The 15,578-nt window shown below is 40.7% G+C and overlaps 1 protein-coding gene across 1 annotated transcript in view; it reads left to right on the forward strand.

Moving 5' to 3' along the window:
- Positions 1–15,578, forward strand: part of LOC130473537 (divergent protein kinase domain 1A) — a 141,833-nt gene that overhangs the window by 57,943 nt on the left and 68,312 nt on the right. The window contains exon 3 of the mRNA XM_056845080.1: positions 12,075–12,292. Coding sequence (XP_056701058.1) covers positions 12,075–12,292 — 218 coding nt within the window. The remainder of the gene's footprint in view (positions 1–12,074; positions 12,293–15,578) is intronic.

Raw genomic sequence — 15,578 nt, forward strand, 5'->3', positions numbered from 1 at the left:
AAAGCTCATGCTGTAATATAATTTAATAGTTTCAGCTCCTTAATTAGAAAACTGTTAAGTACGTTTAGTATTCCTTCCCCATATCGGAATGCAGTAAGATGACCTCTTCTAATCTTTCTCAGGCTCTCAATAAATACACGCTCACAGTACAAACAAATATAATACTATTGTGAAGTCTAAACTTCACTTGAAGTTTAGTCTTCAACTTTATAGTTCCCTCTCTCTCCCAGTAATGTACATTGCATTTGTAGTTCTTTTTAAATGAAGTACTTGCAAGCTAAATGATATTGGTTTCCTCTCAGAACAGCAACAGAGTTCATTGGAATGTTACATTTTTAAAAAATGGCTATAATTAAATGGAGTAGAGTAACGATTCGTTTGTTTTATGGCAGGCAAGGGCATTTGCTCAGTGTATGTTAAACACATTTGTGGCTTAGTACATCTTTCATCCATTTCTAATTCTGCATTGGATCTTCAGCTTCATATTATTTTACTTTTTATTGTTTGTAGAGCTCCAAATATTTGCTACTTTCTTACATGAATATTTGTTTTAAAATTCTGTACTTCAGAGTGGCATGCAATCAGTCACCCGAAAGCCCTGTGGAATAGATTAGTCTTGCATGTTCTATAATATATAATGATGAGGAATCACGTCTCTCCTTGGACAGCCTTTTCACAAGGCAACAGTAGTTAGTGTCTTTACTGTGGCTGAGCAAACCTTAAGTACACAAGCCCACTGAGCTGATTTTTAATTGGCATGTTGATACTTATGGGGAGAAGCTGAACTTTGTATCCCTTATGTGAGAGGACAGAAATGAACTAAGGCTTATCTAGCTTTTCCATGAAGATGGATGTAGCTGTTAGTTCAGGTGGCACGTTCCATAGGGGATGCTTCTGCTTCCAGTGTTGATCTCCGGAGTAATTTTTTAAGAAGTCCAGAGTGTGGTGTTATGTAAGTAGACAGCAGAATACCAGTGCAAGATACTCTACAATTACTATTATTGTAGCTTTGTCAACAGTGTAATTTGGAATTGTTTGGCCCTGTGACATCTGGCAAGTAGAAATTTGCTTCTTTCACCCTTGCCTATGAGAGCCGGAGTTCAAGGCTTTGCAGCAAATATGTGAGGATGTCCTGGGTGCTTGGAGATTAATCTGATAGTGTGTCTGTATGTGGGGGGCTTCTCTTAAATAGTCTGAAATATTTTTACCGTGATCTCATTTCTTTGCTTTACCTGCTGGGAATCAATGCTATGTTTCCTGCAAGGCACGTCTTCTCAGTTTAGCTGTGTCAGCTAGAATAAAAGATGTTTGCATTGAACTCTGATATAAAATAGTTGAACTCTGATGTGTGGATTCCATTAGCCTCATTAAGTCATGAAAAATGGTATTTGAAAGTATTAGCTTTTGGTAGAAATTTTCTTTCTGGCAGAAATTTTGTTAGTCTTTTGTTAGTCTGGCAGAAATTTTGTTAGTCTTTAAGGTGCTACTGCACTCTTACTCAGTTTTGCACAATTTATGGAAAGCCAGGAGAGTGGGAGCCTTCCTCAGGCATATTATTCCATAAGGTGGTGGCCACAACAGGGAAGGCATGTGTATGGGCAGTTGTTGATTTGCCCATTTGCAGGGTGGCACCTGCAGAAGACCTTGCTCAGATGAGCAAAGCTGTCATAGTGCATAGGGGGGGAGGCTGTCTCTCAGATATGAGGGTCCAAGGCCATGAAGGGCTTTGTATATGATAGCCAGTGCATTAAATTGAGGCCAGTAACTGATGGGCAGCCAGTGGAGTGACTGTAGAATGAAAGTAATATGCATGCTCCATCAAGCTCCCAATAAGAGCCAAGCGGTGGCATTCTGATCCAGCTGGAGTTTCTGAATTGATATTGAGGGGAGCGCAGTGTACTGTGTATTACAATAGTCTAGTCCAGGGGTCTGCAAACTGCGGCTCCTGAGCCGCATGCGGCTCTTTGGCCCGTTGAGTGCCGCTCTCCGAACTTGGTTCGGAGCCCCTGCTCTTGCACCGGCAGCCGGGCACCCCTGAGAGAGAGAGCAAGCAAGCGTGAGAGAGCAGGCGAGCAGGCGCGCTGTCTCTCTCACCCCCCCCAACGTGGAGAATGGCCGGGTCCCCCTTTCCCTTGCGCTCAATGGTTGGGAGGCTAAAGCCTCCCCTCTAGCCGCACGATTGGTGGTTCCTGCCCCCCGCCTATCAGCTGTTGGGCGGAGCAGGCTTCCTTTGGTAGACCTGGCCTCCGGCTGAGTCCCATTGGGAGGCCATGTCTACCCACTGGCTTTCTTGGCGGTAGACCTGGACTCCGAGGAGGAAAAAAGTCCCCCTTCAGAGGCCAGGTCTACCAATTGGCTTCTATGGGCCTCCGGAGGCCAGGTCTACTGCCAAGAAAGCCAATGGGTAGACCTGGCCTCCCAATGGGACTCAGCCGGAGGCCAGATCTACCAATAGGCTTTTATGGCGGTAGACCAGGCCTCCAGACGAGGATTCCAGACAGGGAGGGGGAAATGGCAGGGACTTACAATTTAATTTTTATCAATAAATAAGATCACTATTAAGTATGATATCAAGTTTTATTCAGTGTACCTATAGTTTAATTAGGACTTAAAACTTTAATTAAAGGTTATTAAGTTAATAAACAGTGTACCTACCTATATAGTTTCAGTTTAAGAAATTTGGCTCTCAAAAGAAATCTCAATCGTTGTACTGTTGATATTTGGCTCTTTTGACGAATGAGTTTGCCGACCCCTGGTCTAGTCTCAATGTTACTGTGGCGTGGATCCAGGTGGCCATATCAACCGTATCAAGGTAAGGGGCCATCTTTCGGGCTAGGCTAAGGTGCAAGAAAGCCTTTTTTTGCAGCTACATTAACTTGCTTCTCCAGCAATAACATTGGGTCTAGAATAACCCCAAGGTGCTTAACAAGTCTGCAAGGGTCAACTGAACTCCATCAAAAGAGGGGAGCACATTTTGTCCTTCAAGATCTCTTCCTTCCCACCAGCATTACCTCTGTCTTTTCAGGCTTTAGTTTCAATTAGTTTGCTCTTAGCCAGTTTACCACAGCAGCCAGGCAATGATTTAGGAACTCTACAGCATCACTAGGGGATTTGGATAAGGATATATAGAGCTGAGTGTCATCTGCATATTGATGACAACCATATTGAGGACAATATGCATAGGATTGTATTGTAAGTGGGAGGGGGAGAAACTAGACTTGATACTTGATCAGATTTAATAAATCAACCACAATATTTTACTTCCAATTAGGTTTCCCATCTAAGAGCACAAATATATATATAAGAGAAGTGAGGAAAGGGAACTGGTCCATTAAGCCTATATTGTACATTTTCCCTTGACATTTTATCAGAGCATTCTTCTGTGCAAAGAAAAGCCTTCCTCAGACTGAGCCTCATTGCTTTTGTTCTACAGGACCTCCCTGCAGCTGTAGGAACTCTCTTTCGCAGACAGAGTAGAGACACATTCCCCATGTTCACCTGTGAAACACTGGAGCACCTGTGCACACACATTGAGCTGCTTCCAGTTTTAAACAGGCATAAGCAGGCTCCAGTGGCTGCAAATCTCTACAGTGGACTTCAGGCTGTGTTCTGTAGGCTTGTACTAAGTAGTGATTACGGTAAATAGATTGATCGATGTAACAACTTCTGTATCACACAGACTTAGACACTTCACTTGAAAGTAAGTCCAGCTAACTTGAATGGATCACATAAGAGTGTTTAAGATTGCTACTTGATAATCCAACAATTTTGTAAGGCAGGTCATTCTTGTTCCCATTCTACAGATGGACTGAGACTGAAAACTGCCCTTTTTCTGAGGCCGTCTCCCCTACATATATATCACATAAGGAAGATGAAGTGTAAATGGATAGATGGCATAATACTTGTCAAACAACCATGGGAAGCTGCAATAAAGTTTTGCAGATAGTTACGTTTCTAGAATTTGCTTTGATAAAAAAAAATTGTTGCCATTACAGGATGTCAGCAAAATGTAGCATCTTAGCTTTTTATTGTTTGAGTTATTTAAGATTTTCATCTTAAATAACCACAAGGACTCTTTGTTCACTCACTGCATGTCATTCATGGGACTCTGCAAGATAGCATTAACATAATAACAAATTCTGCAGTGACCAGAGTTTCTGGACAGGCCTACTGCAATATCTCAGTTGCTTGCCCCCAAATACTCAAAAACTGGCCAGGTTCTTTGAATTTATTTTAGTTGTAAAAATCTACACAGTTTAAATTTGAGTGATATATACCTACTGGGAGTTACATTAGTCTCCAGGTAAAATAAAATTAAGAGTACCTTTTATTAAGCTCATGTTATGTACGAGATACTAAAATGTAACATAAAGTGTAATTAGAAGCTTGTTAAGCAAGCAGCTGATATCAGTACTTACTGCATGAAGTGCTTAAATGACCATGGCGCTTTGCATGGTATGCTAGTATTACATGATGTGGTATTGAAATGGCTGTTTCAATACATAACTTTGACCACTTCCACACAGTGATGATTCTTTGCATTGCTTTTTTTGCCATTTGCAAATGCAGAGGTATGTGTATTGGTGATGGAGCTTCCATATCTGAAGGTGCTCTGCATACTTTGTCATCCCGTCCCCCCCCCTCAACTTTCACACATGTGCCGCGTAGACTCTTAGGGTATGGGTGTCATGGCAGTCATTGAATCACAGAGTTGAAAGGAGCCATACAGGCCATCTAGTCCAACCCCCTGCTCAATGCAGGATCAGCCTAGAGCATCCCGGACAAGTGTTCGTGCAGCCGCTGCTTGAAGACTGCCAGAAGACTACTTGAAGACTGCCAGAGACGGGGAGCTCATCACGTCCCTAGGCAGCCAATTCCACTGCTGAACCATGATGACTCAACTTCCTGTTTTTGTTAATCCATGCACTATAGCACTGGAACAGTTTTATTAAAATTTGAAATAGAAAAGTGGCAATAGAACATTATAATGCTATAACACAATGTTGACACACTGATAGTATCATTGCAGCTATCTTGCAGCTTCCTCTCTCCATTTCTTTTCAGGAAATTGGGATGATTAGAGTACAACATCCTCTGGATGCTCCAAAAAAGATGTTCCAGTTTAGTAGCCAATGCAGAGATAAACCTCTATGTACAAACTATTGTCTTTTGATACTTTTTATTGAGTACTTTAAACCAGTATTTTAGATTGCACTCTCTCTAGCTTTGTGGAATCCTTTCCACGCTGATTTGTCTGCCTTGAAACTCTGTGTATCTGCCATGGAACCCTTGCTTGTTCCCAATGGTTCAGGGAAATGTTCTGTGTTCTCAGTTTACAGTGTTTTGCCTAAGCTTGTTAGATTTTCCTGCATGAACTGAGAAAGGGCCCTAGTGCACATGTACTCCTCTGCAGCTTTGCATTGTGGGAGTAACATTTTAGTGCTGGGCAAATCATCATTTGTGGACACCTGTTTACTATTACTAGTACTAAGAACATAATTGAAAATCTGTGCTTGCCTACTTTATTTAAGGAAATGTACAGCAGTGGTTCTTAACCTTTTGTCTGCTACTGCACACCAAGGATGCAATATTTTCATTAAATCCCCCCCCCCCAGTTACCAGTTTAAAGGTCAGGCTCTAACAGTACTCTATATGAGGCTTTTTAAATAGCATGCATGCCTTGAATCTGTCTATCATGTACACATTCAGTGAGACCTTTGTTCTTGATGTCCATCAGACAGCTCCTCAATTTTGTTATTTGTTGACAACTTAAGCCTCCCTGATACCCAAGCAACTCCATTTCTTACTGAGCAGAAGTGTGTTGGTGATTATTGTGTTCCAGATGAAGCAGTGAAATTGGGGGAGGAGGTCAGGCACGGGCATGGAGAAGAGTAACGGAGAAAGGTGCGTGAGTCATCATGTGATTGTTCTTAGGTGATGGAATACAAAAATGGCAGAGATGAGAAAAGATGGACTGTGAGGTGGTAGGTTCCGGAAGCTCATAAGACAAAGAAACAGGTTTTCTAAAGTGTTACCGGTAATCAGACTTAAATAGAAGTTGGCTCATTTGAGAATGTGTTTCTTCCTTGTCTGTCTGTTAAATACATCCTATTTGTCTGCAAATGTTTTGAATGGCCTTGCTTAAGAATTACTTATATATACCCTTTCTATCCATAAATAGCTTGAGGCAGCCTTAATGTTTGACACCTAACTTTAACTCTGACACTTGAGAACCAGAAAGGAGATGATCTGTCTCTCTCTCTCACTCTGCCCCACTTGAGAAGCCAGGGATTAAACCTGGGTGCATAGCAATGTACAGACTGTTTTGAGGAATACTTCTATGTTGGCAAATTCCAGAGGGTAGCTGTATTAGTCTGCTATCCCAGTGTAACAGTCTTGTGACACCTTGAAGACTAACAAATTAATTGAGGCACAAGCCAGAGCATTTGTCTGGAGCTGGAGAATACTCAGCAGCATAAATTGGAAGCAGCAGAATTTTGTGTGCACAATGCTCTCTGTGAATGTATAATGTGAGCCACCTGTAAAATAAAGCAGTAATAATTACATCATGTATCTGAAAAGGCCTGGTTTCCCAACCCCCTGGTCCTTGCAAGGAAGATTTTATTCCCTTGTCCTAGACCAGGAACCTGGAACAAATCCCCTTCTGGTAGTTTGACCGAGACTGGGTTTGGACACCAGTATAAGCCAATCAAGAACATGATCCAAAGGATGTTTTACGAGGAGCAAGACTTCCCCCTCCCATCTGACATTGCTGAGAGCAGCTATGTCAGATCACTTTGAAATGCAAGGTGCGATCTCAAGTTTTTCATTTTGGCTTGGTAATAGTGGAAGGGTTGCAAGAGTTTGATATGGAACCTTCCCCCCCACACACACACACTTACTCTTTACTCTTGAATGACACATCAGGATACAAGCTATTGCTATAAATTTATGACATGGCCAAATGGTGATGTTTAAACTGTCAGGCTGATTGATGCAGAGGTGACCATTTCTTGACAGCTGAAATTTCATATAGAATTACCATTAAACTGTTAATCTCATGTACAAAATGGAAAATTAAATTAATACTTTGGTTTAAATAGCCTGTCCTGCAGGTACAATGCAGTACAGGTTGAGTATACCTTATCTGGACTGCTTGGGACCAGAAGTGGTCCGTATTTCGGATCTTTCCGTATTTTGGAATATTTGCACATACATAAATGAGATACCGGTACCTTGGGGATATATGTTTTATATACACTTTATACACATAGCCTGAATGTAATTTTAAACAATCTTTTAAATAATTTTGTGTACTTCAAATCATCAGAAAGCAAATTGGCGTGCTGCTGAGGGCCTGTGAGTAATGCCTGCATGCTGGCTCAAAAAGTCTGGTTTTCGGATGTCCGGATAAGGGATATTCAACCTATAATACCTGATATCAGATGTCTGGATAAGGGATACACAACATGTAATACCTAATTTGGTAACAGCAGGGTTATATTTAAGTTTTATTTAAGGAAAGGAGAGCAGCAGCATAAACCATCTATCAGAAACAGTTTATGTGAACTAAAACTTTTTTTAGGAAGGGTTAACTGTCTTATATCGTGCTAGGTCTTAAAATAGAGGGTAGCTTTGTATTCTTTGTTGCCAAAGCTTCAACAAGCCCATCAAGTTAATTAAACACATCTGCCATGTTTGTGTTCAATGACTCCACTTGCAATAAAAGATGGTCAAGACAATACTTGTGCGGGCGCCTGTGTTGGAAGAATCCCAGTTGCCTTTTTGCCTAAAACCTGTAATGTAGCATTGAAGATTTCCAGGAATTATACTCTTCCCTGGGATCCTAAAGTACAAATTGAAATTGGATCCACAGTTCACATTTATTCAGTAAAAGAGAAAAATGAAGTAAGACACAGTTGTCCTGCTGACCCATAGCATATAGTTCTATGTTGCCTTTTTTTAAAAGATGGGAATAAGAGTACATTATTAGTTTCAGAGCTCCGATTTCTTTTGTCTTTAGTTCAAAGTTTTGTTTCAATTTTAGCTAGCCATTCATCTTTTAAATTTAATTTCAAGATATTGGATTTTTGAAATGCTTGCACTGAGAATATTAGGCTGCATCAAAGGAAATAGGGAAATCAGTTTTTATTTGTGAATTCCCACTGGATGGGAATTCCCACTGGATGGAACTCTAGTCTGGTTTGGGATGTCTGTCCTGCCATATAAATTATTCTTATGGCTTTCTGTTTTCAACCATGCATTGCTCTGCTACCAAATTTTCCATAATGAAGTTAATGAGATTATTCCTAATGTTTAACACTGGTCTTATGGCTTCATTCTTCATCCGATTTAATTGATAATTTTATATACTATTGTTCTCTAGATATTAATGGCTAGAATACTGGCTAAGAAATCTGTAAGACTTGTGTGTATGTTTCCAATATGTATTTTGTGGCGAAACTAGTTCAAGCTTTTGATATTGCTTTGCATTGATGCTCTGATAATCCTGGAGGGCTTTTGTGTCCCCATTTCATAGGAATTTAAGTTCTTGTTCATGCAGCAGGGACTGGATAGTATTTAGCAACTCCCTGGAAGGCAGTTGGTTCCGGACATCTGATATTTGCCCTACCCCAATTGGAAAGCAGTTGCAGAGAACCCTGAAGAGGCATTGCTCGTGTTTATATAGAATCTTAAAGCTTTCCCCAGGTCACTGACAGAGATGTTTCCGTGCACTATACCAGTCATTACACTATCAGCTCAGTCCTCTGTGGTGAAAGTAGTATGTATGCACTGTATTGCTCATTGTGCTTGTCACTTACATTTATCTGTTGCGTCCCTCTCCTCCTTCACTCTTGAATAGGAACAGGTCATCAATGATTTAGGTACTGCAGCATGTCTAACAAGATATATTTGGCTCAGGTTTTGATTAGTGGACATCCCCCTGATGACATAAAGTTCAACAGCATTACACTGGTGCAGGAGTTTCACTTTAGCCAAGCCATGTGTTCTAAACTTTTTAATGTCAGAAAACCGTATCCTTTTTGCCTGATATGTTTGAAAACTGGCAGGCAGAATCTATTCCACAGTGAATGTGATCTGGCCAAATTTCAGACAGATCAATTGAATCATGGCTGAGTTAACAGCAGCTTAATTTTTTTTTTACCTTGAAGCTATGATTTGCTTAATAGTAAGAATGGTAGCATTTGCAAGTAAGAAGTGACTGTATTTTGCAGTTCTGCAGAAGCTTAAAAATCAAATGAGAATGTTTATATATCATGCAAATTGAAAAATGTATAACCAAACAACTTCCCCATATTTCTAAAAACTAGCTACTAAGAAATAAATGCCCACATTGTTCCTCTAAAAGAAGAGGGAAAGAACATTAGCTGCTATTCTTAAAAAGCCATAGGCACTAGAAATTGTACAGAAGAACTTCTGCTGCTTTTGCATTCAGCCCGTGGCTATTTAAAAAAAGGTTCTGGTGGTGCTGGATTCCATTAATTTAAAAGCAGGGTTGGTACAGAGCAATTTCTGCCTTATCCTCAATTGCCTCTATTGTGTCAAAGAAAACAAATCTCTTGGCTTGTAAAGGAGATCCAGCAGGAAGAAGCATCTTGCATGTAAATACTCCTGGCAAACACAGTCTGAGCTGGGCTGATCTTCTCTATAATCAAATCTACAGAGGTGAGTTGAGACAGCCCTAGACTTTGCCTTTTTCAGTGCTATAGCAGAAGGAGCTGCTGTTTCTAGTGAGCTTTTTACCCTAACCCAAAGATATTTTCTGGAGTTGGATTATCTTTGTGTACATATTTATTGTTCATTTATACCCCACGTTTCTCCTCAGTGGAGACCCAAAATGGCTCACAACATTCTCCCCTTCTCCATTTTATTCTCACAACAGCCTGTAGGTTAGGCTAAGAGGGTCTGGCTTGCTTTTCATAACCTCAGTGAAAGTTCTAATGCCCAAATGAGAAGACAGAAATATACTTGGTGAAATGCTGAAAATGGAACTTGGTGAATGAATGTTGCTTATGCTTAAGGACTAATTGACAGCCATGCTTTGGATAAGGGTTAGTGTGTTGCACAATGATACTGGAGACCCAGGTTTGAATCCCCATTCTGCCATGGAAGCTTGCTGGATGACCTTGGGCCAGTCACGTACTCTCAGCCTAACCTGCCTCGCAGGGTTATGGAGAGGGGAATGATGGAAGCTGCTTAGAGCTAAAGGCAAGGTATAAATGAAGTAAATTTAAAACGCTTTTGTTTAGGTAGAACTGGCAGAGATTATTGCTGCCCAATCTTGTGCCATGTGGCTTTCTAATAAACAAGGTTTCATCTTCAGCTACATGGCTTGTAAGCACTGTCTGTGGGGAGCCCATCTTTCTTCTTGTATGGTATGGATGGTGTAGGTTAGTCTGCAGAGGGTGCTGATGAACATATGGCCCTGGCTTGTGGCACGGGACTAGAAGAGGTAAATTACTTTTAAGTCCACTGTATACTTTGTTTTCCTAACTCGCCTAGTGCTTCAGTATTATAAGGCCTTCTGGATGTGACATTGTGGATGTGCTGTCTGCTTGCTATTGTTTTGTAATTGGAATAAATTGATACTTCAGAATTTCTCATTGCCACTTGCCATATGGTTTCTGTGTTGCGCTACTAAAACTTGACCTTTTCTTCTTTTCTTGGCTGGTTGTGAAATGCATCTAAGCCTTGTAAATAGCCATTCATTTATTCTGTTCTAACAAGTCACCTCTAAGTGGTGAAGAAGAGCTATTATAAATACAAAATTGTTCTTTTCAGGCTGTTGATAAACCACAATTTACTGACCTGCTGGTAAAGCTTCTTTAGTAACTTTTGTGGACTAGTGTATCTGCTAGTCTAAAAGTAGACTACCCTGAATGTGCAAGACTTCTCTGTGTTACTTTATTTGCTTTGTCTCGTTTATTTTATTTTATTAGATTTATATCCCGCCCTTTCCCTACCAAGGTAGGGCTGAGGGCAACTCACATCCAACATTAAACATCCATAAAAGTTAACATACAATATAGTAAATAATTAAAATCTAAAATATATTCTATGTAACAATTTAAAAGAGCCCCGTGGCGCAGAGTGGTAAGCTGCAGTACTGCAGTCCAAGCTCTGCTCACCACCTGAGTTCGATCCCGACAGAAGTTGGTTTCAGGTAGCCGGCTCAAGGTTGACTCAGCCTTCCATCCTTCCGAGGTCAGTGAAATGAGTACCCAGCTTGCTGGGGGTAAAGGGAAGATGACTGGGGAAGGCACTGGCAAACCACCCCGTAAACAAAGTCTGCCTAGTAAACTTCGGGATGTGACGTCACCCCTTGGGTCAGGAATGACCTGGTGCTTGCACAGGGGACCTTTACCTTTTTAACAATTTAAAACTAGGCAGTCTAAAACCAGATGGCTCTATAACAACTTCTGTGTCAGTAGTGGTGGAATTTTCAGATGGAAGCGGATGCACGTCAGTAAGAATACATTACGGATGGAACAAAAATGGTGTGGGGAGGTCAGCTGATGATGGAACCATTGCTGCCCTCAACTATAGGCCTGGCAGAACAACACGGTCTTACAGGGCCTGCAGTACATATCTGAAAATGTGAATATATTTAAGAACCTTACATAGAACAACTAAACATTTAGACAAACTGCCCCTTCCTCTTTTTGCTCTATAAACAACATAAGGCAAATTGTGCATATGTTACTCTATGCAATAACAGAGAAAGAAAGGGGAAAAAAGTTTGCTGGTATGTTGTCGAAGGCTTTCACGATCGGTTCTTGTAGGTTATCCTGGTTGTGTGACCGTGGTCTTGGTATTTTCTTTCCTGACGTTTCGCCCACAGCTGTGGCAGGCATCTTCAGAGGAGATGCCTGCCACAGCTGTGGGCGAAACGTCAGGAAAGAAAATACCAAGACCACGGTCACACAACCCGGATAACCTACAAGAACTGTTGCTGGTATGTGTTGTTATCCAGCTTGAATGCCTATGAGTCTGCTTGCTGTTGCTGATCAGACAGTTGTTAAATACACTTTTATCTTCCACCCCCCCCTTAGGTGGCGACAGACAAGGTTGCAGGAAAACTGAGTTCTACTCTCTCATGGGTGAAGAACACTGTCAGTCAAATGGCCAGTCAGGTGGCAAGTCCATCTGCCTCGTTACACACTACATCCTCCTCTACCACAGTCTCTACTCCAGCAATGTCTCCATCATCACCAGCTGAGTTGAGTCCTGATGACTTAGAGTTATTGGCTAAACTAGAAGAACAAAACAGGTGAGTGGAAACTGGGCCTTGGCACTTTTTAAGAATAAAAAACGTGGTTCTTGGTATTGCAAGATTATATAGTACAGTTTGAAACACAGGCTTGGAAAGGGCCTGGGATCATAGTAGACAGATCAATTAAAGTGTCAACCTAGTGTGCTGCAGCAGTGAAAAAGGCAAACAGTGTTGGGGATTATTTGGAAAGGGATTGAAAATAAAATGGCTGGTATTATAATGTCCCTGTATAGATCTGTGGTGCGGCCTAATTTGGAATACTGTGTGCAGTTCTGGTTACCGTATCTCAAAAAGGACATCGCAGATCTGGAAAAAGTAGAGAAGCGGGCAACCAAGATGATTAGGGAGTTGGAGCACCTTCCCTATGAGAAAAGACTGAAGAGTCTGGGATTACTAAGGGGGGACATGATAGAGTTTTTTAAAATTATGCATGGGATAGAGTTGACAAAGAACTTTTTCTCCCTCTCCCCAAATATGGTAACTTGAGGGCATCCAATAAGCCGATGGGCAGTAGATTCAGGACGGACAAAAGGAAATACTTCTTTATACAGCAAGTGATTAAAATGTGGAATTCTCTACCAGAGAATGTAGTGATGGCCACAGGCATAGACAGGTTTAAAAGGTGATTAGTTTATTGGAGGATAGGTTTATCAGTGGCTACTAGCCATGGTGACTAAAGGGAACTTCCACATTCAAAGGCAGTAAACCTCTGATTACCAGTGCTAGGAGGCAACATCAGGGGCAGGCCTCTGCCCTGTTACTGGACCTCCAGAGGAACTGGCTGGCCACTGTATGAGACAGGATGCTGGACTAGGTGGATCACTGGTTATCCAGCAGGGTTCTTCTAATGTTCATAAGTGCCACTGAGCTCCAAAATGGTTTGGAAGCATAAAATCAACTACCGTATATTTGTGTACCTTTGCACTTGATCTGTCTGATCATCAGCCATGACCCATATACCGTAATTACCTGTATTAGGTGATAAACTCAACTTGGCACTTAGCCAGATGCCTGGGGTGTACCAATTTCTGTGAGCTGCATTGCTTGCAGGTGTGTGATTTTAGGACAGCTGGCAACACAAGTATGTGCAGGTCTGGAAAAAAAATCTTGTGCTTTCTTTGAAAACTGGAATAGCAGTATGCAAGGCTGCAGAGCATTTCCTTTGTTCCTGTTTCCATTTTAGTTCAGAGCCTTTGGGGAAATGTTCCTGGTTATCCCCTAGCCAGGTTATATTCCTTCTATTCAGGCTGAGCCACACACTGCTCCCTGGGCACCCTAATCATAGCTTTACTTGAAAGTATATCAGCATTACAATCTCACCAAAATAAAATAACTTTATTTTGAGGGGGTGGAGTTCCTTATTTTCTTCTCAGTTGATTTGAATAATGTCTTCATTCAGTAAGAGCCTTGTGTTTTAGTATGCGCAGGGAAAGGCTAATACAATGTTGACTTGTGTCCTTATGGTAATGATATATTCAACCATATCACATAAAGCTCAGTTTGTACACAGTGCCTGATTATTTAGCATATGGATCAAAGTTAATTTAGAATAAATGAATTGAGTTGAATAGTATTTCCAGTCAACATTAACTCAATAGCCTTGAAGGTAATTAAATGTCTCTCTTGCCTTAACAGGCAGCAACTATTTTAACTACCCTCTATGTGTACAGGGTGTTCAGCTGTCAGTGATGGAGAACAGAAGACTTTGAATCTTGAAATATCAGAAGGGGTCTTTTAAACTAAACACATGGGCTTCTGCATAGTCCTTTCATGTTTTGGAAGATTTGGTGTACCTGCCAAAGAAAACTAGTGCTGAGTTGGATAAGTGGAAGACTGGGTGCCCTGAGTGCTGAAAAATCTAGGTTCAGTCCCTGGCATCTCTAGTTAAAGAATCTCGGATAGCACGGATAGGCTCTTGTGTCCGTCCGTCCCCCGCCCCCCAGTTGAAACTCTGGATAGGCGCTGCCATAGCAGACAGTACTAGGAAAGATAGGGTAATGGTCCAACTCGATATAATAGATTTCATATGATATGTACATCAGGGTCTGAACAAAGGAGATTTATAGTGAGCAGCAGAATATCTGATGAATGAAGTGGGAATTATTGTAAAACAGGATTTTTTGTAGTCTTGTGTTTTCAAGGTTGCATTTCTGCTGCAGGCATATTACAAGTTGCCAACAAAATACTTATATCTGAACACTTGAAAAATGTAGAACAAAATGGTAAATGCCAGCAAATATGCAGCTATGTACGCAGTCTCCTGCTGCCTTTTTCATCATTAACATTTTCCATTTTTTAAAAAGTTATTTTTGGTAGGTTGACTTTTCTTTTTTCAGTATAAAAGGGCATGTTGCTTATGTTGCTCAGCTCCTAAACCATTTCTGGTTAGGTTTCCGGTTTGTACCAGGGATTTGTTAATTTTACAACTCTGTCTTGGTTTTCTGACTAACACGCTTTGGGCTAGTTGTTTTCACTAAGTATGTCTTCTGAAATGGGGGGATAACCTGCACAATTTAATAGATCTCTTTTCTGTATTTTAAAATTGAAATTGTTCTATACTTCCAGTTTTGCAGTACAACAATGTTAATCAGCTGGCTTATGTGACAGTTCTGCTCCTTAAAAATTTACTGTCTGAGAAATTAATAACTATTTCTTTTCACCAAGCGTTTGAGCTAAAATAGCTCTTCACTACTGTAGTTTTATATTACTCACATCAGGGAAAATTTGCCCTGGGAATGTGAAGAGTTGACAGGAACAGGAAGTATGACAAAGAGAAATGGGGAAACTTTCTCTGGACAAGTAATACAAATCTTTACTTTATTGGTCTACAATATTGGTCTAAGAGAGCTAAGTTCCCCTCTAGAATGTGCTTGAATGGTTCCGTCCTCTAACCACCAAATTATCTGTTTGCGAAAGTAAATCATTGATGAGAATGAAGTTGTTGGTTTCCTGTTATATGCTTAACAGTACGGTATTTAAAAAACTGTAGTTGTCGAAAGAAAGAGCAATGAATTTATCAAGGTAAGGTTTATGCTACAGAAATGTGGTAAAGGTTTCAAAATATTAAAGTTCCCTACAATTCAGTTTTACAAGTTGATACTTGCTTTGTTAAGCACTTTGTTCATTATGTCAACACTCCGTCATGTACTTTCTCAGTTTATCTGGTGTTTGGACTTGTTTACCATGGGAGTTGTAATGGAAGTTCCCTTAAACTTATGCCATTCGGCCTGTGAACCCATAGAATGAAGAGCTTTAATAACTCTGTGACCCAGTAATATTTAAA

This window comes from Euleptes europaea, chromosome 2 (genome assembly GCF_029931775.1).
Source record: "Euleptes europaea isolate rEulEur1 chromosome 2, rEulEur1.hap1, whole genome shotgun sequence".
NCBI classification, from domain to species: domain Eukaryota; kingdom Metazoa; phylum Chordata; class Lepidosauria; order Squamata; family Sphaerodactylidae; genus Euleptes; species Euleptes europaea.